The following is a 27,340-nucleotide window of genomic DNA, read 5'->3' as shown; positions in this document are numbered from 1 at the left end:
TCATTTCCAGTACCTACTAGTATGATCCTCAACAAAAAGGATGGCCTTCTTCCTACAGTTTTGGTGAAACAAAGATGGGGTTACCCCCTCAAGTTAAAGTAGATAGATGTAGCTTCCACCACACCTTAAACAGCATCCCTCCCCATTTCATGCAGGATCTTCAGCCTTGACCTGATGTGCCTCCTTCAATAAAGGTATGATTGCCTCTCTCCAGGGGTTGATGCAGTAAGAATTCACACAATTCTAGGTCCACTCTGGTGGGGATTAAAAACAAAAAACGACAAACAGCCTTTGGTAAGTGTGTGAGTTTCCGATGACTATTGTACCACAATAAAGCATCACAAATTGGGTGGCTTAGAACAAGAAAATTTATTCTCTCATGGTTCTGGAGACTAGAAATCCAATTAAGGCATCAGTAGGGCCATGCTGTCTCCAAAGATTCAAGGAAGAATCCTTTATTTCATCAAGCTTCTGGTGGTTGCCAGCAATCCTTGGTGTTCCTTGACTTGTAGATGTTTCATTCCAATCTCAGGCCTTCTTGCTGTGTGTCTCTGACTGTGTCTCTTTTCTTCTCATAAGAACACTGGTCATATTGGTCCAGTATGACCTCACTGAAACTTGATGACATCTGCAAAGACCCTATTTTCAAATAAAGTCACATTCACAGATACTGGAGTCAGGACTTCAATATGTCTTGAAAAGTGAAACTGAAAGTCGCTCGGCCATGTCCAACTCTTTGCGACCCCATGGACTGTATAGTCCGTGGAATTCTCTAGGCCAGAATACTGGAGTGGGTTGCCATGCCCTTCTCCAGGGCATCTTTGCAACCCAGGGATCGAACCCAGGTCTCCTGCATTGTAGGCAGAGTCTTTACCAGCTGAGCCACAAGGAAAGCTCTTGGTGGGGGGCGGCGGACACAATTCAACCTAAAACAGGAAGGATGAAATTTCTGCTCAGATTTAAACCTAATAAATGCCCCATTTGTTAACTTCACCAGGAAGAAGAGGCTCTGCTCTGGATCACTGGGAAAATCAGCCTTCCTGGACTTAGTTCACATTACCATGCCTCCTTCTCTGTCAGAACTTGTTCTTGTTTAGACATTATCCGTGACTACTGGCAGCATCTTACAGTTCAACCCTGCTTCCTAAATGAAAATCTGCCAATTCTAGAACATAATGAATCAGTAAGCATTTCTAGGACTGGTAGAAATGGATACTCTTCACTTTCCAGATACATGCTCTTTTCTGTGTTCATCCATTTCTTAAACAGAACAAAGCAAAAAAAAAAAAAAAGAAAGAAAGCTGCATAACATTGTGCGTTTCTGTTGTTTTTAATTGAATAAAATCTATTATTTGCATTCTCTGGAAGTAGATGCGATTTAGAGAGCCAAGGCAGCTCAGTAGGGGTAAAGGTCTGTGCTATCTGGAAACTTCTTCAGGTGTCAGAAGCTCAAAGGGAAAACTTAACGTTTCTCAGACCAGCTTCTAACAGTAAGAAGAAGTAAGAAGTGAACTAACCTACCCCATGCAGCTCAGCGGTACAAACCGGGGATGTGCATGGTGAAACCAGACACCGCAGGCTCCCGCGTGAAGCTGCGCCTTCTGCCTCTGGGGTCACCCAGCGCTCCCCTGGAACACGAGCAGCCTGGTTAATATCTAGGCTTTACACAGCAGAGGAAATAGATTAGTGTGTAATTGCTCTTATTATTTTCACACGTTATTGTTTTGTCTTCCAGCTTGTCAGGCTCACGTGTAGTGCTACATCCCGCGTCTCAAGACACGGGGAGAACAATCCGATCCAGCAAAAACATTTATTGAGTGCCAACTGCATGCCAAAAACTCCAGGCTTTATCATGGACCAGACCTGCCCATTAAGTCCTGAACGGTGGTGTTTTGCTTTCTACCCTAGATTAGTAGTTTTCCCACATTTAAGATTCCGCTTTGGGCCAGTGTTTGGCTTTCGAGCAGGCTGGGAGGCCACTGGCGACTTCCTTCACTGGCTGACGACGGCTAGGAGGCCTCCATGCGCTGAGGCCACACCGGCGCGGGAGGGATTCCTCTGAAGGCTGGGTCCACACCGCCACCGCGCGCGCAGGTGAGGAGCTGTCCATCAGGCACGCGATGGGCGTGGCCCGCGCAGATCGACCAATCAGCAGAACCTTCCTTAAGCCAAACTCCCGCCTCCAAACCCAGAACAGTGAGCATGCGCCGTAGGCGCTACGCAAATTCCTCCGTCTACTCAAGCCCTCACCTCAGGAGGGTCAGTTAGGGTGCTCCACGTTTCCTCAGAAATAAGAGAAGAGGTGGGGATCCCCTTAGGAATGGGGAAGCCGGAACAGCGGGTGTGAGGAAGCTCCTTAGAGCCGCGGCTGTTGCTCGCGGCCGCCAGCTCCCGGGGTCACGTTGGGCTCGCAGGCCGGCGCTCCTGGGTTTTCCCGGGCTTGGCGCCCAGCGGTCCGGCCGGGCCGCGGAGCAGGGGGGGGCGGCCGACGGCTCTCGCCCTGTCACTTCAGCCCCTGGGCAGGTTGCGGCCCTCCGTTTACAGAGGAGCGGGGCGAGGCTCAGAAGTTTTGACGGTGACGCAGCAGCTGGTCCCGGCCGGCCAGGGTCTGCGTGACTCATCGCGGACCCCTCCCTTGGGCTCGCGGAGGCGTGGACGCCTCTGGGGGCCGAAAGGGGTTTGGGAGGCGGAGAAGCGCCCCCGCCAAGTGCGTGCGGCTCTCGCCGGCCCCTGGGCCCCGGGGCGCTCCGTCCCGTTCCGCCCGGCCCGGGCTGCCAACCGCCCTGTGTTCTCCCGAGGGCCGCTCACAGGCCGCTTTCCTGAAACTTCCGTCCCCCCATCAGCGGCCCCGGGGGGGCGTGGTGCCACCCTCTCCCGACCCCTGCCGGTCCCCGGGATGCTGGGGCTCCGCCAGCCGGGAGCCCGGGGTCCCCGCGTACAGGTGCGGGCCCCCGGGAGGACTTGGCGCCACAGCCCCGGGGTCGCGCGCCCTCCCGGCGGGGTGCACGGCCCGGCCTGGGGTCTTCGGACGTGCGGCTCCGGGGAGTAATCGGACCCGGGAGGAGGCGCCCCCACCCCTTCTTACTCCCCTCCCCTTGGGGTCCCCACCTGACCCGCCAGGGCTCCGGGACGGCGAGCAGCCCGGGCCCCGCCGCACCAGCCGCGGGACCGGCGGGGGCCCGCCGTCCCGCCGCGTCGGCCCCTCCCCCGCCCGCCCCGCCCCGCCCCGCCCCGCGCCGCGCCGGACACCCCGCCCCGAGGAGGCGGCCCGGCGATCTGCCGCCGAGCGAGGCTGGTGGCATGGGGGAGCCGCCGCCGCCGCCACACGCACGGTCTTTCCTAGCGAACCCGGGCGCCGCTCGGAGCACTAGCGACCCGGACGCCTAGGGACGGGGGGGCGGCTAGGGGCGTGACATCCAGCGGAGGGCGCGGCCCGGGCTGCGCCTCCCGGACGCGCGGCTAGCCGCGGGGCGGTGGGGGCAGCGGGCGGGCGGCGGCGCCGGGAGAGTCGCCGGCGGGCCGGGCCGAGCGCCCAGGGCGCACCTGGCGGCGGCGCGGCCCGGCCGGACTGCGGGAGCAGGCGCGGCGGCGGCGGCGGTGGCGGCGGCAAGGATGTCGCAGCCGCCGCTGCTCCCCGCCTCGGCGGAGACTCGGAAGTTCACCCGGGGGCTGAGTAAGCCCGGCACGGCGGCCGAGCTGCGGCAGAGCGTGTCGGAGGTGGTGCGCGGCTCGGTGCTCCTGGTGAGTGCGGGACCGCGGAGGGAGACGGGAGGGCGGGCGGCCACCCCCTTCGCGTTCCTCTAAGTCGACCCGGCGGGGGCAGAGCCACCGACCCTCCTGGGTCTGCAGGATTAAGAGATGGTGGAGGAGGCGGGTGTCGGACCGGGGAGAAGGGAAGATACCGGAGAGGGCACCAACTCCACCCTGCGCCCGTGGGTCCTCTCCCCGCTGCTGCCCACCTCCCTCCTGGGAAATTTCCTGGGAGGGAAATCGCCATCTCCTTCATTCCAACCCCCACCCCCCAACCCCAAGTTTACCAACTGAGAATTTATTCTCTCCTTTCCTCCATCCCTCCCACCCCACCCTTCTCCTCCTCCCTTATTTCGGGTGGTCGCGGGGGGGTGGTGCTTGACACCTGTGGCCTGGAGGGGCGCAGGGGAATGGATGTGGGAGCTTCCTCTTCCAGTCCGACACCCAGGGTGGGATACGGCCCCGCGGACCCCCTTTGGGTGGGCTGAGCCCCAGAAGGCCAGGGGTTTTGTAATCTCTCTTCCACTCCCTCCCCCTAGCCGGCATCCTGAGATTTGAGCGCCTCTTACGAAAGGTTAAGAGGCTTGCTAGGAATCGCTGGTGACTTCCGCAAGAGTGCAAATGACTACGATTTGGGGGATTCGTAGCAAGCTGCCCCGGGGATTAATCTGGTCCTAGCAGAAAGTCTTTTGAACATAGGCCTCTGAGTGTGAGGAAGATGAAGTTTAAAATCAACTTTTCGACTACTCGGGCTTGGTCCTGCTGTATTTGGAAACGCAGTACGCCCTGATCGCTTGGACGGTGCGAGAGAGGAGCGATGTCTGAGCAGCAGCGTGCCCTCGTGGGTAGCTGGACACTTTCAGCAGCTCCTTGCACCGGGCTCTGGCGTTTGTTTTCTTGGAAGGGGCTTGTTTGTGGGTGAGTGACTTGTGCTTGTTGGGCCTTGGAAGTGATTCTTAGGGCTTCGTGGGGCTGTGTGTGGGGTATTGTCTTGGTGGATTGCTGGGTCCCTTAACACAGGGCCTGGCTCATCCTTTTGGTGGCAGATAGATGCCCTTCCTGGCCAGACACAGAATGACATGTGTGATGTTTGTGGAGAATGGAGATGAAGCTTCACTGATTTCCATAGCTAGTTGGCTCAGTTTTATTTTTCTCTCCATGGCTCTGACAGCTCTCTCTAGATTCCTTAAACTCCAATCTGTTCAGTAATAAGGAATTTTTGTTTTTCTGTTTTTACTGAAGTTGATCATTTGATGATAAGGAGTAAAGTGGGAATTGATAATGACCAAAACCTGGGATCTCTTCCTGCCTTTCATTGCTTTGGCCTAAGTAGTATATCCTGCATCTTCCTGACTTTTGCCAACATGTGTATGTTAAGGATAAACCCCACAAACATCTGTGGCATCCTGTTCTGTTGTGAAAGGAAACTTAGTTCTTTTAACTGGGGGCACTAATAATATCCCACTATTAGAAATTTGAATCAAAAGAAGAATAAATAAAATCATGAGTTCCATACTGCAGGCAGACCTGGACTGAAAAGGAGGTTCTAATTTAACAAGCCATTAGGTCAAGTACAACACTGCTCACCACTGCTGTGCAGCAGTCCTTGAATTCAGCAGCCTTTCCCGTAGGAGGCTGGCCTGCTGATAGTGACCCAGTAGTATCCATTCCCGTGTGTGACATGCTGCTGCTGTGTTCCATCTCACGACACGTTAACAGTACATCTCTTTTTCCCTGGACACCCTGAAGCATGAACAGTCAGACGTTTGGCTGATGTCTCAACTCTTAGCGATGTCCACCTGCAACCGCTTGTCTGATGAAACAAACTCAAAATATGGGAAAGTCAAGTGGGCCTCCTTGGGCCTTTGAACGGCTCCCGAGCTAAAAGGGAAATACGTTGCAGTGGTTCTGCTTTGCAGATGGAGAGAATTTGGAATAACTTACAGATACTAAAAATTACCCATCACCCTCACCCCCCTCACCTCCTGCCGGGTACTCTGCCACCACCTGCTGCTGCTTGCTGCTTCCGTGTCTGTCAGGAAGCCACAGCAGGTGCACCTGTCTCGGCTTAGTTCTAGGAAGGTCTAAGAAGGTACCCAGACCCTTGCAGGAGGCAGAGCAGCAACCAGCCCAGGGTTTGGAATCCCAGGGTCCGCTGATCAGCCTGGACGGAGGTAACACTCTGCTCCGTCGGCAGCCTGAGTCAGTGCTAATAGCATAGTAAGCACACAATAAACGTTTCTTACCTAGCTGACTACTGTAGCAGTTCTGTAGATTGACTGAAAGGAGAACACAGAGTACAGACTTAACTAGCTCTTCTCATGCTTCTAGTACTGCTGAATGGCTGTGACATCAGAAACAACAGAATTAAGTAATTCAGTGGGTGATAAAGGCTGCCATTAACAAATAAGGTGTACTCATAGATTTTTGTTTGTTTGTTTGATAGGCTCACTTTTTATAGGCTCAGGTTTGTGGGCCTTTAAAGATGATATTAATTTGTAAACCTTGGAAAAAATGCAAAAAAGTAGAGAGAATATCATAATGAACCTTCATAATCCATCAACCAGATTCAATAATTATCAAGATTTTGCTAAACTTGCTTTAACTATCCCGCTTTCCCCCTCCATTTTTGTGTGATTGCGAGTTCTATGGTGCCCATCATTCATCCAGTTGTTGTTTAGTTGCTAAGTCATATTATTAAAAATAGGTATATTTTCCCACATAACTGTAATGCCATTATGTCAAAGTTAGCAATAATCTGTTGAAATACTCTTCAGACTTCCCAGTTTGCTTCAGAAACATCTTTGAATGGTGGTAGTTTGTTCTCATCAGGATCCTAAAAAGTTTTGCTGGCCGTTTCAAATGTGGTTTGTTCTTTCATGACCTTTAGAATTAGTAATGACGGAGTGAACCCTCCCGGGAGTCGGGAGTCCTGGGTTTAACCTGAGAAGTTTGGTAGTGCAGAGCGTGGGCTCTGAAGTCAGAGCACCTGGGCTGTAGTTCCAGCTCTGCCCTGTGCAGTCTTAGGCACATAATTCAGCCTTGGTGAGTTTTCTTACCTGTAGCACAGCAGAGATAGTATTTGTACTTACTTTCCATGGTTATTGAGAGGATTTAGTGAGCAGTATGGGTAAAGCTCTTAAACGGTGCCTGGTCAATATCCTACCAGTACTTAAGTCACCCTGGGTTGGTCCCTTAATTTCTCTGCACCTCAGGGCTCCTGTTCTTGTAAATGAGAAGCTGTTCTAGATTGCTCTAGAGTCCCTTTCCCGACCAACAGGCTTCGATTCAAAGATGCTTTTATAGGAGTTGTTGTCATTGTTCAGTCACTAAATTGTGTCCGACTCTTTTATAAGAGCAGTAGAACTACTGCTACTTGTAATGTTCCTAACTGTGGAAGATGTCATTTATGATTTTGGGTAGTGAAAGAAAAATCGTCACAGTTCCAGAATCAGCTTTCCGTGATTGAGCACAGTCAGGAGGGCAGCATGTTCAGATCATAGGCAAGCTCAGGAAAAAAACTAGAAATAATTCCCTGAGCAGTGTTGAGTAGTGATTGGACCTTTCAGATGTATTAAAGATAGCATCGTAATGGCCTAGATCTAAGGAAGTATACCACCCAGGGCCTAAAAATATCCTTTCTCTGAAAGATCTGTGTGAATATTGGGACGGGGCCCTTCACGTGGGTTTGGCAGCTCCACGTGCTTGGGTATTGCTGCCCAAGTCACCTGGCCTCCTTGCCGATCTTATCTCAGCGTGCCCAGCTTGAGGCCCTCCTTCGCCATTAAGTCCCTGCTGGTGACACCATTCCACAGGCATCCGAGAACCCTGCAGTGTGAGATGAAGTAAAACCAAGTTAGGCCGGCACCACAGTTCCCTTTTTGTAACTGGAGGGGGACGGACAGGCATGATAATCTCCGGAGTGCCGCCCTGGGGCCCTTCTCACCCTCCCAGTTCTGTATGATCCTAGGTAACCTGAGACCCGAGAGGTGGTGTTCTTTGAAATCCCCAGATAACGTAAAACCTCATTTTGGCTGTAATTTTAAATCAGATAGGATAGTAAATCGGTAACTGGACTGGCCTGGGCTTCACCTCACCGTCTTTCTCCACCCTCTGGTGGAGTCCCAACAACAGAAATGTCCCAGCATACAGGAAGCAGGGCGAAGGCCCATCTCCAACTCGATAATCAACAACAGGTGTGTGTTTCTTTGGTTTCTGGTCTATTTGAATATTGGGAGACAGGAGAGCATTCGTAATGCCTTGAGTTTGAAAAGGGAGGAGTGGAACTGTGAAACCTTTATCCACGTTTGTCGAGGGCCTGTTCTGTTCTAGGACTTTTTGCTGGGTGCTGAGGATCTGCTGTTGTTTAGAGCAGGCTCTTGCCTTGAAGGGTTTATGATCTAAACTCTCAGCAGGTGGACAGGTCAGTCTTCAACACAAGGATAGCAGTAGGCTGAAATACATCAAACACATGTGAAGGAACACATACTAAGAAGGAGCAGAGAAAGATGACGTAACAGAGAATTGATACACTCGGGAAAGGGTTTGTGAGGAACTGAACGGGACCTGGGAGATGCCGAGACAAGGGAGACTTTTCTCCCAGAAAGGAATGAGAGGCAGAGACCAAGCACATACTTCGAAGGCCTGGCTAGGCCAAGAGGGAGCAGAGCAGCTTGGGCAGGGAAGGGTAAGGTTTAGGAGGAAGGGAGAGAAGTTTTGAGAAATACAGTTGCTAACTTGGAGGACAGTTTTCAATGACTGGCTGAGAACAGATCATAAAATAGACGTTTTTTCTTCTTGTCTTTTTGAAACCTATTTTAGGAAAGAGGTTCAAACCAGTCCCTGAACATACTCTTCTTAAGAGATTGTTCCCTCTGCGTAATCTTGGGGGTAAATTATGTGACAGTTTTGTGTCACACAGTCCTAAGGACACAAAGTGAAGTCTTTGGCATAGAACAAAAACGGGCCTCTGTGTGTGTCAACTTTTAGGGTACACATGAGTGAGCAGTAAGTCAAACATGGTGGGTACACCACTGAGTAAATTATATCACAGAAAAGTATTGACCCCACCTTATATATCACATACTGAAATAAGTGATAACTACATGTAAGAGATACACGTAAAATAAGTCAAAGAAACAGCATAAAACACGGATGAATAATCATGTAAGGGTAGAGAGGGGTTTCTTTGAAGATTGAAAGTAAAGGACAAAACCAGTTTGGCCTGGGCCTGGGAGGTGAACTCAGGGCCTTGCCGTTGATGAGCAGAGGACTTTGATCAGGTTTCTTCACTGTCTCAGTTTACTCATCTGAGAATTGGGATTGTTGGGTATTATTATCTCAGGGAGTTCTTAAAATAAAGATTAAAAGATTTAATGTGTGTAAAGATACTTAATAGTAAGTGCTTAACAAAGGTAAGCTCATATTGTAATGAAAGATTGCTCATCTTGACTAAATGAATCTGGAGACAGCACTTACTAAGCACTTACTGTGTCCTAGGATATGTGTCAGGGCTTTACACATGGGAGGTCGAGTCATTTCAAGGTCAGAGGCTGTAAGTGGGGGAATCTGTGTCTGGAACCTGGGGACTGTGGCTTCAGACCATGTGTCCCTACTCACCACCCTGCCTCCTGCCTCCTCAGGCAAGCACTCAAACCTACGTTCTCTGTGTCACAAGCACCGTAAATTTAAAAGCCAGTAATAAGCTTAGAAACAATATTTGTCCTCTTCTGTATATCTATATCTCAGTCATAGTGTTAAGTTTTAAAAAAATATAATGAGAGCTCTTAGGAGTCAATTAAAAAAAGAAAAATATGCCGGAAGAAAAATAGGAAAGGACTTTCATAGGTAGTTCCTCAAAGAAAGGAATACAGTTAGCCAATAAAGAACAGGAAAAAAAAAAAAGTTCAGCCCTGCCAATGATTACAGAAACACTAATTAAAACAGGATGCTATCTTTGCCCAATAAATTTGCAAAGATAGAGAAGGTTTTGCAAGGATGGGCGAGCCAGGCACTTTTGTTTGCAGGGTCGCCTCATCTCACAGTTCCATTCATATGGCATTTTATGAGAATTGTGTCTCCTAGGTTTTTTAACGTGATGAATGCTATGACTACTTGAGCTGGGCTATATGTATCAAGAACTTTAACATGCTCCATTCTTTGGCTCAGTTCTTAAACAACTGTAGGAACTCCCCCTGAGGACTGGACTGAAATATACCTAAATGACAGCGTCTAAAGTCACAGTGCTGAGGGTTCAGGGCAAAAAATGTAAACCACCGACCCACTGCAAACTCTCTAAAGGTCTTAACAGTAATCTAAATGAATTGTGGGGTTGGGTTGTTTATGATGCCATGAAGTTTAGTTTTAGAAGAATAATGACTTGAGAAAATTCTTCCCTGATCATGTCGGGAGGCAGTGAGGCCTGTGGTCAAGTTCGGGGACCTGGGTTCTGTTACCGCTTTAATACTAACCACGGGGTGACTTCAGGCTGTGGCCCCGCAGCCTGGTTCTGCCCTTAGTGTGGGGCAGAGTCTCAGTCCTCACCCCTTAAGCCATGAGATGGCCCCTGCCTTGAAAGAGGTGGGTTTTCTTGTGCCAGGAAAGCATGTGGGGTCTCCCTCATAGGTTCTTGGGTTTCCACCCATCCCTTTGGCTTATGTTCTGTCGGCTAAAGCAAATCTCTTGGCCACACTCCCAACTGCAGAGGGCAGGGAAGCCTGGTCCCGCCTGTGGGCCTTTGGAGAGCGGAGGTCTGTGGTGAGCCTCGCTCCGGGCTGCTGCCGCCTGCCACCCCGTCCTCCGGCTCCTGCCTCTCCTCTGGCCCCTGCCGGTTAACACCCTTCCTCTCTGGTCTCTGCTTCCACTTTTACTCCATCCCTAGGACTTCAGTTCTGAATCCTTAACGCACCAGTTGGAATAGGAAATGGCAACCCACTCCACTGTTCTTACCTGGAAAATTCCATGGACAGAGGAGCCTGGTGGGCTACAGTCCATGGGGTCACAAAAGAGTCGAACACAACTGAGTGCGCTGCACACCACACCGGTGCCCACACTGCCTCCCGCTGCCCTGGGATTAGGAGCCTCTTCCCTGGACTGTAAGGTACTCTCCTTACTAGGCACCACCTGTGCATTGCTCACCAGCCCGGCTTTTCCATCTTCTGGTTGCCAGGCTCTCTTGTACCCCACGGCCTTGGCAAGAGCTCTTGCCCCTGCCTCGTATAGAAATCACCACCCTGCCTCCTTCCTCATGGCCAGGCCACCCGCCTGGGTCTTTGGAACTGTGCCTGCAGGTCCTTGCCTCTCAGAGGCCTTGCCTATCCACCCAGACTGTTCTTTCCTTTGTACCCCTTAACACAAGTTATATATTGATGGATACATATGTTTGTGTGACCTCTGTTTCCCTCCCTGGCCTATTGGTTCACTGTGGTTTCCCCAGTACCTGGCAATTAGCAGGGGCTCAATAGACATATAGGAGAAGGTAATGGCACCCCACTCCAGTACTCTTGGCTGGAAAATCCCATGGACGGAGGAGCCTGGTGGGCTGCAGTCCATGGGGTCGCTAAGAGTCGGACACGACTGAGCGACTTCATATTCACTTTTCACTTTCATGCGTTGGAGGAGGAAATGGCACCCCACTCCAGTGTTCTTGCCTGGAGAATCCCAGGGACGGCGGGGCCTGGTGGGCTGCCGTCTATGGGGTCGCACAGAGTCGGACACGACTGAAGTGACTTAGCAGCAGCGGCAGCAATAGACATATTTTTTAAAATTTTTATTGAAATGTAGTTTATTTACAATGTTGTATTAGCTTCAGGTGCACAGCAAAGTAATTCAGTTATGCATATATATATATAAGTACTTTTGGCATCACCAGCTCAATAGACACGAGTGCGCAAACTCCGGGAAATAGTGAAGGCCGGGGAAGCCTGGAGTGCCGCAGTCCATGGGGTCGAAGAGTTGGACATGACTGAGTGACTAAACAGCAATAACTGTATATTTTGATGATGAAAGATTCCTAAAGTCTCTACATCTGACATGTTTTGTTTTAAAATCTTTTATTGATTCCCCACTGCCCCTAATTTGTCTGTCTCCCCTGCAATTTCTATTTATTTCATTCCAGCTTGTCTCCCTCCGCCAGGTTAATTTTCCTAATGTACAGGATGTGTTGTATCATTAGTTTCTCATTGCCGCCTGATAGATTTGATAACATTCATGTAAGTAAGAATGCATCATTTTGGGGCTGGCCCTTTGTCTGCTTTAGTTTAGGAAAAAGTGGTTGGCAGTACACCTGTATGACCTTTGCATAAGTTTTGAGAGCGGCTACACAGTTTAATTTAACTGTAACTTGGTGATGGCTAGGGAAGCCTGGCGTGCTGCAGTCCGTGGGGTCGCAAAGAGTTGGACACGACTGAGAGACTGAACTGACCCGAACACATTTTAGTACAAGTAAAGTTAATTTCCTTTTTTAGGGCAGTTTGTTTTCACCAACTCTGTTGAACTCCAGTGTGTAAAATGACACAGTAATCTGATTCTTATGTTAGGTATTTGGTAACTCGTTTATCTGAGAGCAAAACAAAAACACAAAGAATAAAAATCTGGAAGTGTTTTTCTATCACTAGAGTCATCAGTTCTGCAAATCATCAAGGGTACTTGGATGAGGAAGTTTTTTTCGGTTTTGTTTACATCTCTGTCACTTTTTCTTGAATGGACTCCTTTAACTCTTATCAGCAAGTTGAAGGCAAGGAGACTTATAGTCTGATCAGGACTCTAATGCCAAATGGTGTGTTGGAATCTCCCTGTCCCCCATTTCTTTGAAGTTGGCAGGAATAAATCCAGTTAAGATAGTGCTTGGGTATGTCTGCTTAGGGAGGCTGGTTGGGTCAGTGCGTGTGTTAGAGACATGCCCACTTAATTTATTATAGATTAACATTTGTTGAATGTTAATCTGAAACTGAATCTGAAAGCAAATGTCAGTGAACTGCCTACGGTCTCCATTGGCCACGAGAAGTTTATTCTCAAATTCTTTTGTATTTACAGATTCACATACTGTTTTCATAGAGAAAATACACATTCTGACATATAGATTAAGGAAAGTTCTTTACCATGAAGAGTTAAAAAAAAATAAACAGTGTATATAGGTTGTTCACTTTTTAAAGTATAAACACTATTTTGTTGATGAAGAAGTATTATGGTATATGCTAAGTCACTTCTGCTGCTGCTGCTGATGCTAAGTCGCTTCAGTCGTGTCCAACTCTGTGCGACCCCATGGACGGCAGCCCACCAGGCTCCCCCGTCCCTGGGATTCTCCAGGCAAGAACACTGGAGTGGGTTGCCATTTCCTTCTCCAATGCATGAAAGTGAAAACTGAAAGTGAAGTCACTCAGTTGTGTCCGACTCCCAGCGACCCCATGGACTGCAGTCTACCAGTCTCCTCCGTCCGTGGGATTTTCCAGGCAAGAGTACTGGAGTGGGGTGCCATTGCCTTCTCCGTAAGTCACTTCACTTGTGTTCAACTCTTTGTGACTGCATGGACTGTAGCCTACCAGGCTCCTCTGTCCATGGGATTTTCCAGGCAAGAATACTGGATTGGGTTGCCATTTCCTTCTCCAGGAAGTAAAAGTCGCTCAGTCATGTCCAACTCTGCGAGCCCATGGGATTTTTTAGGCCAGAATACTGGAGTGGGTAGCTATTCTCTTCTCCAGGGGATCTTCTCGACCTAGGGATTGAACCCACGTCTCCCACATTGCAGGCGGATTCTTTACCAGCTGAGCCACCAGGGAAGCCCAAGAATGCTGGAGTGGGTAGCTTATCCCTTCTCCTCCAGTGAATCTTCCCAGCCCAGGAATTGAACTAGAGTCTCCTTCATTGAAGGCAGATTCTTTACCAGCTGAACTGGCAGGAAATACTGGAATGGGTTGCCATTTACTTCTCCAGGATATCTTACTGAACCAGGGAATGAACCCAGGTTTCCTGCATTGGCAGGAGGATTGTTTACTCTTTGAGCCCCCAGGGAAGTCCATTAGGAAGGAGGACAGATAGAAACAAAAAGCAAAAATGATGATTAATCTAAAAAATTAAGCTATGCTCTTGTTTCAGGAATAAGGTAAATATCAGATGTTTAGTCTCTGACTTCTGGGACACAGGAAATACCCTGGTATACCCAAGTTCTGTTAATAGGGGAGTAATTCTGTGACAAGTGGTGGTAGGATATATTGGATAAGAACCTGGGCTCAGGAGATCCTAGACCCAGCTCTTCAGAGAAAGCCCTGCTTTCTCAATCTCTCGACCCCAGGAATGGATATCATAATGACACTTTCTTGTAGATGTTTGTGGTGATTAAGTGAGAAGATGCGTAAAAAACACTTAGAATATGGTCTGGTGCACAATATATACCCAATAGTACACGCTTTTGTGATTTATGAGGGCATCCTAAAGGAATATCATATAACTCTAATAGAGCTCCTTCAGGAGAACTTATAACAGGAAAATTATAATGTTGGGTGAAAAAGAAATAGTATGTGGAAACATTAATAGGCATGTCACAGTTTTGAAAGAAATAACCTGTGGGTAAGAGAAATTTTGAAAGAAAATGCATGAAAAGGGAATATGACTTGTTCTTTGTATATTCTAATGTTTATCTAGCTTTCATAAGTGAATAGATAATTATCAAGAAAAAAGTAACGAATATAGAAGGAAAATTTTGGTGCTTCTTTAAGACACTCCAGTTAGTACTCTTTGAAAATTGTACCTCTTAACGTTTATGTACGTGTGCACCTTAATGTAAAATGTGTGCCTGGAATAAGATATACACGTGCATCTTGGTAGCAGAAATATTGTCAACCAGTTAAGAGTTCTGTTTTGAATGTTCAAGGAGGAAGGAGACCCAGGTTAAATAATTAAATCTTGCGCTTGGCAGTTTTATGAAATCCTTTCCAAAGAACATCTTGCTTGGGCCTCTGGAAAATCTAGTTAGACAGACAGGGATAGTGAGTTTTTGTTTTTGTTTTTTTTTTTTAATTTCTTTTTTGATGAGGAGACTGCAGACTAGAGAAATCAAGTGACTCACTTAAGGTCACCTGGCTGATAGCTGACATTTTTTCTTGATAAGATGGCAGGGACTGTCAGAAGATATCATTTTAAAATTTGAGTTTCTCAGAAACTTTTAAATGGTTAACTCAAATCATTATATGCCTTTCTGGAAAGTACCATGAATTCTCTGGGTTGGTAGAAATCATACTGTTTTGGAGGTAAAAGGTAGTTTAGAGGTTGTGTGTTCCAGCTTCCTAGTTTTACAGATGAGGAAGATAAGGTGTGCTGTGGTTAACTGATTTGTCTGTGGTCATACAGTCTGTATTACAGACAGGAGTGAGATCCAGTTTATGGCTCTTGATCCAATGTATTTTCTGCTGATCACAGGAAATAATTGAATTTACCTTGTTTGCTCTTGCATTTCATCAAATATCTTTACAGACTGTGGTAATCAGATAATATCAGAATATGAAACATCTATTTGTACCATGATCTCTTTCCCGTTTATATATTTCATTAGTCCTAAGCCAGTTTATGGGTGATTGACATTCATTTTTCCATAAGCCAAGAAATACATTCTTCATTTCGGTTTAAGGAATATTAGGACAGAGAGAAAGAAATAAAAAAGCCAGAATGACAAGATTAATCTAACAAAGATCTCAATAGAAACTTATTGATGAAGGAAGAATTAATTTAGTAGTCAAATAATATTTTTTAAGGGATATAAGATCATAATTTTATGTGTACTTTGGTTAAAATAATTATGTAGCTTGAGGGAAAAAACCTTTCCTGTACCTACTAACCTAAAGTTCTTTAATGTAGAATAATAAACTCTGTTAATCTAGGTCATTTTACCTTTCAGGCTGCTTTCCCTTGGCTAAAATAAATATTCAGCTATAAATGGCAGTTTGTTCAAGTTATATCATTACAGAAAGAGTTGCGATTGTAATACTATTTAGAGAATTTATTTAATCTGTCATTCTAACATATTGCTGTTTTCTTAAGTAGAAAGCAGAGTTCCTATGGTGATAGCAGAGGTGCCATAATATTTATAGTATATTACATTCATTTATAAACCATTACACTAGCTAGAATTTACAGCGTATTTAATCTCTGAAGTTAACTTTTTTTTTTCTCTCCAGTCTTTTAATATGTTCATAGCCATTTAAAATGTTTTTTATTCTTGGAAGAAAACCTTCTGAGAGAATGTTGGTTATTTGTTTTCAAAAGAACAGAAATAACTATTTTATGATTTTTTTTTATGGAAGAATGTGTGTACTCTACTGATTTCTTTGTAGGTGATTTTGTGAAAAACCAATTAATACATCAAATTTTAATTTATCAGAAGCCAATTAATTTATCAAATTTGTTGTTCTACAGTCCCTCAGTCCTGTCCGCCTCTTTGTGTCCCCATGGTCTGCAGCATGCCAGGCTCCACTGTCTCCTCACAGCTTCATTGAGTCATGCAAGCCCCTTCACCACAGCAAGGCTGTGATCCATGCAGGGGACTTAAAACTAGAAGCCACTTAAACCCGAGATGGGCTGAGATTCCTGACACAGTGTGTTTCTCCAGTTACTGTATCAGGCGTACCTGCTGGAGACTGTCTAGGTGGGATGGTGGGGATGGGCTCCTTTGGTGGATACTGGGGAGAGGGGTCCAGAATAGCTTCCAGAATCTGAGAGAATCACAGATGTCCTCTCCCATAGCTTCAGTTGTTGGAAATGACCAGGAAGAGTCCTGACTTCTTTGCTTACCACTTGGCGTCTTGGTGTCTTAAAGCAAGCCCCACCCACCTACCCCCCATCCTCCCAGCATGCCGCAGTGAGCCCCATACTCCCTGTCAGGAGACCTGGACTCCCCCTGTGATGCCCGCCTCTTCATGGTCTTGACCCAGTGTCACCTGTGCGACGTAGGGGGACGCTGACCAGCCTGCAGGGGATTTAAGCTCCTTTCTGACCGGGTTTTTTGCTCTGGAGCCTGGCCTGGTGCTGCCCTGGAGCTCATTTCCATCAGAGGTGACCTTTGGGAGAGGAGGGGCAGAGGCCAGACGGAGCCCAGTCTCCTCTGCTCCAGGCTTCCTCGTGATCTTCTCTATTATCAGGCCAGGGTATCTTGCCCTGGAGCCTCCTGAGATTCAGCTTCTCTTGTTTATCCTTTAGTTGGGATCTTAGCAGATCTTGAGGCATTTTTTTCTATTTGGCTACTTAACAATGACATTAGCAGACAAAAATGCCCTGTTGTTAATACCATTTTTTAAGCTCTTGTGCTGTAATGTTCACTAGATCCCCAGTTGTCTCTGGTCATCAATGTACTCAATAGACTCTGAAGGATAAACATTGAGATAAACCTTGTCCTCGGAGAGTGTGCAGCCTAGAGGGAAAAGGAGCGCAGACAGGACCCAGGGAGCTCTTGGGTTGGTGTTCTCCTTCAACAGTCTTTTGCCTCTTGGCTGTTTGCACCCTGGAAGGAAGAAGGACAGTTGCGACGAGAGCAGGTCAAGTTCCTAGGAATGTGCTGAGAGTGAAGGTGGCTTTTGGGGGACCAGAAGCGTACTGGGACCTCAACTATTACACTGCTTTCCTGAGACCCAGGAAACATGAAGCTTGACCTGCATGTTCACTGTAGGAGTAGTGACAGGATGTTTGTCTCATGAAGGTATTAAATAGAGGAAATGCACCTCAATGGGAAGAGTGCAGTGGGAATTGTGGGTGAGGCTCAAAGGCACCGACCAGGAGCGCAAGAGAGGGAGGGAAGGGGTTTCATTTTTATGATAATGTTGCTATTGAGGTCCTAAAGAGGCCTAAATTAAGATCTTTAGCTGTGCACAAGTAATTTGCCAACTAGGAAGAACAGATTGGGCATTTAAGAGATTTGTTTCTCATGGCATCTAAAATATGTTCTGAGTTGCAAAGACCCCCAAATATGCAAGGATTTGAATCTGGATCCTTATTTAGTCCTTACGTCATATGAAACTTATGTTAAATAATATAGTATCATATTAACATATTAAACTTATGTTAAATAATATGGTAGTGTATTATCATAGCTATTTATATTGCTATCATTGAGGGTGTAAGAACTGTAAAACCTCAGCTTTCTTCAGAAGTGAAAAGGAAACCAATTTTCGTGGGGCTCCAGATTAAAAATAATCTGAATTGATTGTGAGAACTGTGCATGAAAAGGAAATTCAGTTTTTTATGCAAAATTGTTGGTGACTTTAAGCTCTGTGGAACACAGATTTGCAGGGTGCTATTGCCTGGGTTTTCAGTGATTGTAAAAGATAGTGACTACTTAGCATGGGGGCTGTTGGAGGCAAGGTGACATCCTGCTGATTGCAGTTAGGCTAATACTGAGAGGTGACAATACTGATAATGATATGTAATAACAGGCGTAGCTGATACATGACAAGCGCCACTTTTCAAGTGCAGAGGAATATCTTTATTCATAAAATACTAAAACTGGTTCTATGTAAAGGTACGTTACTTGGTTTAGGCTAAATTCTTATTTAGTTTCATTGATTGATTTTGATTTTTGCTTCCTACTTTAAGACTGTATGGATTATGTTAGTAAGCCCTTGGGAAAAGAAATGAACAAGTGCTTGACTGACAAATAAATATACATATTACAGGTGCTTCCACATCTGTATTTCTATGTATCTGAATAGATTTTAAGTTTTTAATTGTACTATGCCAAAGCTTTTGACTGTGTGGATCACAATAAACTGTGGAAAATTCTGAAAGAGATGGGAATACCAGACCACCTGACCTGCCTCTTGAGAAACCTGTATGCAGGTCAGGAAGCAACAGTTAGAACTAGACATGGAACAACAGACTGATTCCAAATAGGTAAAGGAGTACGTCAAGGCTGTATATTGTCACCCTGCTTATTTAACTTCTATGCAGAGTACATCATGAGAAACGCTGGGCTGGAAGAAGCACAAGCTGGAATCAGGATTGCTGGGAGAAATATCAATAACCTAAGATATGCAGATGACACCACCCTTATGGCAGAAAGTGAAGAAGAACTAAAGAGCCTCTTGATGAACGTGGAACAGGAGAGTGAAAAAGTTGGCCTAAAGCTCAACATTCAGAAAACGAAGATCATGGCATCCGGTCCCATCACCTCATGGCAAACAGATGCTGAAACAGGGGCTGACTTTATTTTTCTGGACTCCAGAATCACTGCAGATGGTGATTACAGCCATGAAATTAAAAGACGCTTACTCCTTGGAAGGAAAGTTATGACCAACCTAGATAGCATATTCAAAAGCAGAGACATTACTTTGCCAACAAAGGTCCGTATAGTCAAGGCTATGGTTTTTCCAGTGGTCATGTATGGATGTGAGAATTGGACTATAAAGAAAGCTGAGCGCCGAAGAATTGATGCTTTTGAACTGTAGTGTTGGAGAAGACTATTGAGAGTCCCTTGGACTTCAAGGAGATCCAACCAGTCCATCCTAAAGGAGATCAGTCTTGGATATTCATTGGAAGGACTGATGTTGAAGCTGAAACTCCAATACTTTGGCCACCTGATGTGAGGAACTGACTCATTTGAAAAGAACCTGATGCTGGGAAAGATTGAGGGCAGGAGGAGAAGGGGACGACAGAGGATGAGATGGTTGGGTGGAATCACCGACTTGATGGACATGGGTTTGAGTAAACTCCAGGAGTTGGTGATGGACAGGGAGGCCTGGCGTGCTGCGGTTCATGGGGTTGCAAACGACTGAGCGACTGAACTGAGTGAACTATAGTTGATGTTCAATATTATATGTTACAGCTGTACAGTATGTATGTGAAGTGAAAGTTGGTCCTTTGTGTTCGACTCTGCGACCCCATGGACTATGCAGTCCATGGAATTCTCCAGGCCAGAATACTGGACTGGGTAGCTATTCCCTTTTCCAGGGGATCTTTCCAACCCAGGGATTGAACCCAGGTCTCCCGCATTGCAGGTAGATTCTTTACCAGCTGAGCCACCAGGTTAATATTGATTCACAATTTTTAAAGGATATATTCCTCTTACAGTTGTTATAAACTACTCACTGCATTCCCCATGTTGTACACATGCACGGAGTTAATTGAACATCCGTTGGGCTCCTGCCTGTGCCAAGCACTGAGCACCTAGGGGGAACCAGGATGAATAAGATATCCTTTCCTACCTTGCTGAAGGACTGATAGGGGAGAGAAGATGGCCAAATAAACTTTATACATGTTTAAACTGAAGATGAGCTTCCCACGTTGTTCAGTGGTAAAGAATTCACCTGCCAATGCAGGAGATGTGGGATTGATCCCTGGGTCAGGAAGATCCCCTGGAGAAGGAAATGACAACTCAATCCAGTGTTCTTTGCCTGGGAAATCCCCTGGACAGAGGAGCCTGGTGGGCTACAGTCCATGGGGTCGCAAAAGAGTCGGACACGATTCAACAACTAAACACGAATAACAAATCGAAGATAAGAAAATTAATGGTTACTCAGCAAAGAGCCCATCTTTGCATGAAATGTTCCCTTGGTATCTCTCATTTTTTTGAAGAGATCTCCAGTCTTTCCCATTCTATTGTTTTCCTCTATTTCTTTGCATTGATCGCTGAGGAAGGCTTTCTTATCTCTCTTTGCTATTCTTTGGAACTCTGCATTCACATGCATATATCTTTCCTTTTCTCCTTTGCTTTTTGCTTCTCTTCTTTTCACAGCTATTTGTAAGGCCTCCTCAGACAGCCATTTTGCTTTTTTGCATTTCTTTTTCTTGGGGATGGTACAATGTCACGAACCTCTGTCCATAGTTCATCAGGCACTCTATCCATCAGATCTAGTCCCTTAAATCTATTTCTCACTTCCACTGTATAATCATAAGGGATTTGATTTAGGTCATACCTGAATGGTTTAGTGGCTTTCCCTACTTTCCTCAATTTAAGTCTAAATTTGGCAATAAGGAGCTCATGATCTGAGCCACAGTCAGCTCCTGGTCTTGTTTTTGCTGACTATATAGAGCTTCTCCATCTTTGGCTGCAAAGAATATAATCAGTCTGATTTTGGTGTTGACCATCTGGTGATGTCCAAGTGTAGAGTCTTCTCTTGTGTTGTTGGAAGAGGGTGTTTGCTATGACCAGTGCGTTCTCTTGGCAAAATTCTATTAGCCTTTGCCCTGCTTCATTCCATACTCCAAGACGAAATTTGCCTATTACTCCAGGTGTTTTTTGACTTCCTACTTTTGCATTCCAGTCCCCTATAATGAAAAGGACATCTTTTTTGGGTGTTAGTTCTAGAAGATATTGTAGGTCTTCATAGAACCGTTCAACTTCAGCTTCTTCAGTCTTACTGGTTGGGGCATAGGCTTGGATTACCATGATATTGAATGGTTTGCCTTGGAAATGAACAGAGATCCTTCTGTCATTTTTGAGATTGCATCCAAGTACTGCATTTCGGACTCTTTTGTTGACCATGATGGCTACTCCATTTCTTCTAAGGGGATTCCTGTCCACAGTAGTAGATATAATGGTTATCTGAGTTAAATTCACCCATTCCAGTCCATTTTAGTTCGCTGATTCCTAGAACTAAATCTCCTGTTTGACCACTTCCAATTTGCCTTGATTCATGGACCTAACATTCCAGGTTCCTATGCAATATTGCTCTTTACAGCATCGGACCTTGCTTCTATCACCAGTCACATCCACAGCTGGGTTCTTTTTGCTTTGGCTCCATCCCTTCATTCTTTCTGGAGTTATTTCTCCACTGGTCTCCAGTAGTGTATTAGGCACCTACTGACCTGGGGAGTTCCTCTTTCAGTATCCTATCATTTTGCCTTTTCATACTGTTCATGGGGTTCTCAAAGCAAGAATACTGAAGTGGTTTGCCATTCCCTTCTTCAGTGGACCACATTCTGGACCTAACAGAAGCAGAAGATATTAAGAAGAGGTGGCAAGAATACACAGAAGAACTGTCCAAAAAAGATCTTCACGACCCAGAGAATCACGATGGTGTGGTCACTCACCTAGAGCCAGACATCCTGGAATGTGAATTCAAGTGGGCCTTAGAAAGCATCTCTATGAACAAAGCTAGTGGAGGTGATGGAATTCCAGTTGAGCTATTTCAAGTCCTGAAAGATGATGCTGTGAAAGTGCTGCACTCAATATGCCAGCAAGTCTGGAAAACTCAGCAGTGGCCACAGGACTGGAAAAGGTCAGTTTTCATTCCAATCCCAAAGAAAGGCAATGCCAAAGAATGCTCAAACTACTGCACAATTGCACTCATCTCAATGAGTACTTTACTCATTACTTTGAGTAAAGTAATGCTCAAAATTCTCCAAGCCAGGCTTCAGCAATATGTGAACCGTGAACTTCCTGATGTTCAAGCTGGTTTTAGAAAAGGCAGAGGAACCAGAGATCAAATTGCCAACATCCACTGGATCATCAAAAAAGCAAGAGAGTACCAGAAAAACATCTATTTCTACTTTATTGACTATGCCAAAGCCTTTTACTGTGTGGATCACAATAAACTGTGGATAATTCTGAAAGAGATGGGAATACCAGACCACCTGACCTACCTCTTGAGAAACCTATATGCAGGTCAGGAAGCAACAGTTAGAACTGGACATGGAACAACAGCCTGGTTCCAATAGGAAAAGGAGTACGTCAAGGCTGTATATTGTCACCCTACTTATTTAACTTCTATGCAGAGTACATCATGAGAAACACTGGGCTGGAAGAAGCACAAGCTGGAATCAAGATTGCCGGGAAAAATATCAATAGCCTCAGATATGTAGATGACACCACCCTTATGGCAGAAAGTGGATAAGAACTAAAAAGCCTCTTGATGAAAGTGAAAGAGGAGAGTGAAAAAGTTGGCCTAAAGCTCAACATTCAGAAAACTAAGATCGTGGCATCTGGTTCCATCACTTCATGGGAAATAGATGGGGAAACAGTGAAAACAGTGTCAGACTTTATTTTGGGGGGCTCCAAAATCACTGCAGATGGTGATTGCAGCCATGAAATTAAAAGACGCTTACTCCTTGGAAGGAAAGTTATGACCAACCTAGATAGCATATTGAAAAGCACAGACATTACTTTGCCAACAAAAGTCCATCTAGTCAAGGCTATGGTTTTTCCTGTGGTCATGTATGGGTGTGAGAGTTGGACTGTGAAGAAGGCTGAGCGCTGAAGAATTGATGCTTTTGAACTGTGGTATTGGAGAAGACTCTTGAGAGTCCCTTGGACTGCAAGGAGATCTAACCAGTCCATCCTAAAGGAGATCAGTCCTGGGTGTTCATTGGAAGAACTGATGCTGAAGCTGAAACTCCAATACTTTGGCCACCTCATGCAAAGAGTTGACTTATTGGAAAAGACCTTTATGTTGGGAGGGATTGGGGGCAGGAGGAGAAGGGGATGACAGAGGATGAGATGGCTGGATGGCATCACCCACTCGATGGACATGAGTTTGAGTAAACTCTGGGAGTTGGTAATGGACAGGGAGGCCTGGCGTGCTACAATTCATGGGGTCACAAAGAGTCGGACATGACTGAGCCACTGAACTGAACAGCAAGGAGAGTAGTGGAGGGAATCATAAAGAGCTTAATGAGGATGGTGGCAATTTGAGCTGGAAGTTGATTTGAGAGATGACAGCTCCTCTGGGTAGAGGGACCCTAAGGTGAAGGTCTTGAGGGAGGAAGTCTGCTGAACGTGGTCTTTTGAGTCTGGTGTGCTGTTGGGAGAGCAGCCAGATCCTGGTGACCCAAGGAGGGCTGGAAAGAGTGTGTGCTGGGTGTGAACTTTTTTCTTTGTTTGGGTTTTTGCACTGGAAGGTGCCTGGATCAGAGCTTTGCTAAGGAAATACGGTGACAGCGATGCTGAGCCCAGTGGCTAGGGTGGGGATGGAGACAGAGAACTGGGGGTTTAGATGTTACTTATTGTGCTTTGCCATAATTAGGCAAGAGGTAAAGAGGTCATGTGTAAGAAGAATTTTGGGATAAAGCTGGTAAGTATTTGAGCCTGATTGGATTTGGTTTCAGTGCAGTTCAGTTGCTCAGTCATGTCTGACTCTTTGCAACCCCATGGACTGCAGCATGCCAGGCCTCCCTGTCCATCACCAACCCCCGGAGTTTGCTCAGACTCGTGTCCGTGGAGTCAGTGATGCCGTCCAACCATCTCATCCTCTGTCGTCCTTTCTTATGCCTTCAGTCTTTCCCAGTATCAGGGTCTTTTCCAATGAGTCGGCTCTTCACATCAGGTGGCCAAAGTATTGGAGCTTCAGCTTCAGCATCAGTTCTTCCAATGAACACCCAGGACTGATTTCCTTTAGGATGGACTGGTTTGATCTCCTTGCAGTGCAAGGGACTCTCAAGAGTCTTCTCCAACACCACAGTTCAAAAGCATCAATTCTTCGGTGCTCAGCTTTCTTTATGGTCCAGCTCTCACATACATAGATAGCTTTGACTATGCAGACCTTTGTCAGTAAAGTAATGTCTTTGCTATTTAATATGCTGTCTAGGCTTGTCATAACTTTTCTTCCAAAGAGCAAGCATCTTTTAATTTCATGGCTGCACTCACCATCTGCAGCCATGGATTGGTTATTTATTTAGTAAATATTTACCAATAATCCTTCCACCTCCTGCACCGGGGTGAGCTGGGTGGTCCATGGCTAAGTGAGATTGGAAAGCTTGAGGCATTAAACATAGCCTTAGGTTGCAGGTGGGAGACCAGGAAGGAGGTGACATAGAAATCCGAGAACACTCACGCCTCTTCCTCAGGCTTTGAAGGGAGTGTCCAGCGTCCAGTTTATCTGGTCTCCTGCTTTCAGATAAACAGACAGGTGAGAGTCTCATGTCCCACTCTCCACCCCCACTGGAGAAGGGGATCAGCAGTGAGCTGCTAGGGGCCTTCCTTTTTTAGAGTGTTTAGGGTAGAGCAGATAGCTTTAAAAACCCATGTTGTCCTTTTTAAACTGCTCCGTAATTAGCGTGCCCCAACCAGCTGCCTTCTCCACCACTATGTCCTCAAGGCTCATAGTCTGCCTTCATATCAGTTTTCTGGAATGACCTTTCCCCCCGTCCCCTTTTAAGGAAAAGTTAAAGCCTTTAAAAATGGTAGGTTCATAATTATTTAGAGAGAAGATAAATAATAAGTAATTCATTTTGTGCACATTTCTGTCATTTACTTGGTTTAGACAAGAGATTATAAATGTGACTGCTTTGTACAATGGGGCCCCAGTTCATCTTTGGATGTGAGCTTCTTTAACATTTCTGATACAAGCTAAGTCACTGCATGGGTTGATAAATTATAGATGGAAAAGCGTTCTCAGTTTTCCTCCTCTTGGATTTCTTTGCTTCCTTTGGCCATAGATCTCGCCTCTTTGAAATCCCATCTTCCTTTGATACTGTTGCTGTTGTTCAGTTGCTAAGTCGTGTCCAGCTCTTTAGGACCCTGTGGACTGCACGCCAGGCTTCCCTGTCCTTCACTATCTCCAGGAGTTTGGTCAAACTCAGGTCCATTGAGTTGGTGATACCATCCAGCCATCTCATCCTCTGTCATCCCCTTCTCTTCCTGCCCTCAATCTTTCCCAGCATCAGGGTCTTTTCCAGTTAGTCTGCTCTTCACCTCAGGTGGCTGAAGTATTGAAACTTCAGATCAGTCCTTTGAATGAATATTCAGGACTGATTTCCTTTAGGATGGACTGGTTTGATCTCCTTGCAGTCCAAGGGGCTCTCAAGAGTCTTCTTCAACACCACAATTTGAAAGCATCGGTTCTTCTGCGCTCAGCCTTCTCTGACATCTGTACACGACGACTGGAAAAAGCATGACTTGGACTACATGGACCTTTGTTGGCAAAGTGACATCTCTGCTTTTTAATATGCTGCTAGGTTTGTCATAGCTTTTCTTCCAAGGAACAAGCGTCTCTAAATTTTGTGGCTACAGTGGCTGTCTGCAGTGATTTTGGAGACTGTGGTCGCTCCCTGGCTGTTCCTCAGTATGGTGACAGTGGTAGTAGTGCTAAGTATTTTTCGTGTGTTTGTCGCTCTCTCACTCTTCCCTTTTCTGCTTCCTCATGTCCCACACCCAGGTAAGGCCCAGCCCTAGGATTTGGTAGGACTGTGTATATTACCCCGCCGCCAGGCCCTTCTACTTTTTTCAATATAAGTCTGAATCTTAAAATGAGGAGCTCATGATCCGAACCACAGTCAGCTCCAGGTCTTGTTTTCACTGACTGTATAGAGTGTCTCCATCTTCAGCTGCCAAGAATATAACCCTGAATATTCATTGGAAGGACTGATGCTGAAGTTGAAGCTCTAATACTTTGGCCACCTGATGTGAAGAGACAACTCATTGGAAAAGATCCTGATGTTGAGAAAGATTGAGGGCAGGAGGAGAAGAGGATGACAGAGGATGAGAAACTGGGGCTTCTGGGCCATCACTCATGGTGTGACTTTGGGCTCACCGGATATGAACAGGTTATCATGTCTTTCTGGTGTGCCCTGAGATTGCTTTTCCTCTTTTACTTGTCCTCATTCTTTCCTGCTTGGACTCTGTCTAGACATTCTGCACAAACCTTAATGATGATTTTTCTCTTTTGTTTCCCTAATGCTTCTTTACAATTTTTCTAACATTAAAAAGGATTCCTTCTGTTGATGGTTTTCCTGGACCCCTTGTCTTCTAAACCGTGTACCTTTCCGTAGGCCTTTTCCTGATTCTGTCACTTGTCTGCCAATGGCCGGCTTTTCTTTCTGCGGAAGGTGGTGGTGTGATGGATGCCCAGCAGATAGATATTAACACCAGCAGAGCAGATTCTGGCTTCCTGGGCTGGCAGCTTCCTAATTCTCTATCTTTTCCGCCGAAGCGACAGGATATTAAACCACTGAGCTGGCGCAGCCCTCGGCTGCCTGCCAGGGGAATATTTGGGAAAAGAATGGACCAGCTTTTGTTTCTCTTGCCCTCTGTGTAGCCTTGGGGTGGGTTCTGAGGGGATGTTTTCCCTCGCCGCTCTAACCCATTTGGTATTGAGAAAGCAGGAAAGCGAGTTTTCCTGTTCTGAGCAATGAACAAAAAGCGAGCAGCGGATGGAGATATCCTGTTGGAGGAGGCTTGGGGTGTGAATGCCGACAAACACACCTCATTCTTCCCGTGTCTTTAAGGAATAAGAGGAGTTGGGAAGGAAATCAGCCAGGCCAAGTCAGAGTGGTTCTCTTTTTATTTATGGTGCTTAATAAGATTACAAGTGTGTGCTGTGTGATTTAAAAATTTGTCAGACACAGAGATCAGTAGCACATGACAAATTGGAAGAAATGAAATAGTTTTTTGTTTCCCATGAGGTCGTTCTAAGTTTGCCTGGGAGGGGGCCGTGAACTGTACAAGTAAATGTAAACGCTGTCCAAGTTTTATTTATTATTAAGTTTAAAAATCACTTAAGATGGCAAATTCTTGTTGAATTAGATTTGTAAGAAGCTGTTTTGGTATATGCTCTTAAGGGACCATTCTTTGGTGCTTTTAAAAACTATTTCATCTCATTACAAGAGCAAGACATGTTTGTTATAGGAAAATTAGAAAGCACGTAGGGACAATGGAACAGTACAGGAGTGGGCTAGC

The 27,340-nt window shown here is 46.0% G+C and overlaps 1 protein-coding gene and 1 long non-coding RNA gene across 4 annotated transcripts in view; one reads left to right on the top strand and one right to left on the bottom strand.

Moving 5' to 3' along the window:
* Window positions 1–350: 350 nt before the first annotated feature.
* LOC139186239 (uncharacterized) lies at window positions 351–3,432 on the bottom strand. The gene is made up of 2 exons (XR_011569798.1): window positions 3,109–3,432; window positions 351–1,628 (listed from the first exon to the last, which is right to left on the bottom strand). It is a non-coding gene; the product is annotated as an uncharacterized lncRNA (long non-coding RNA).
* Window positions 3,433–3,538: 106 nt separating this feature from the next.
* Window positions 3,539–27,340, top strand: part of DOCK9 (dedicator of cytokinesis 9) — a 323,308-nt gene continuing 299,506 nt past the window's right edge. For 2 of the 3 annotated variants that reach the window (XM_070800425.1, XM_070800419.1), the window contains exon 1: window positions 3,539–3,741. In XM_070800425.1, coding sequence (XP_070656526.1) covers window positions 3,613–3,741 — 129 coding nt within the window. In that variant the 5' untranslated portion in view covers window positions 3,539–3,612. The remainder of the gene's footprint in view (window positions 3,742–27,340) is intronic. The other variant, XM_070800423.1, reaches the window with a different exon arrangement.

Source organism: Bos indicus, chromosome 12 (genome assembly GCF_029378745.1).
Source record: "Bos indicus isolate NIAB-ARS_2022 breed Sahiwal x Tharparkar chromosome 12, NIAB-ARS_B.indTharparkar_mat_pri_1.0, whole genome shotgun sequence".
Lineage (NCBI taxonomy): Eukaryota > Metazoa > Chordata > Mammalia > Artiodactyla > Bovidae > Bos > Bos indicus.
The sequence above is the reverse complement of the archived record's forward strand: the minus strand, read 5'-3'. Positions and strand labels throughout refer to the sequence as shown.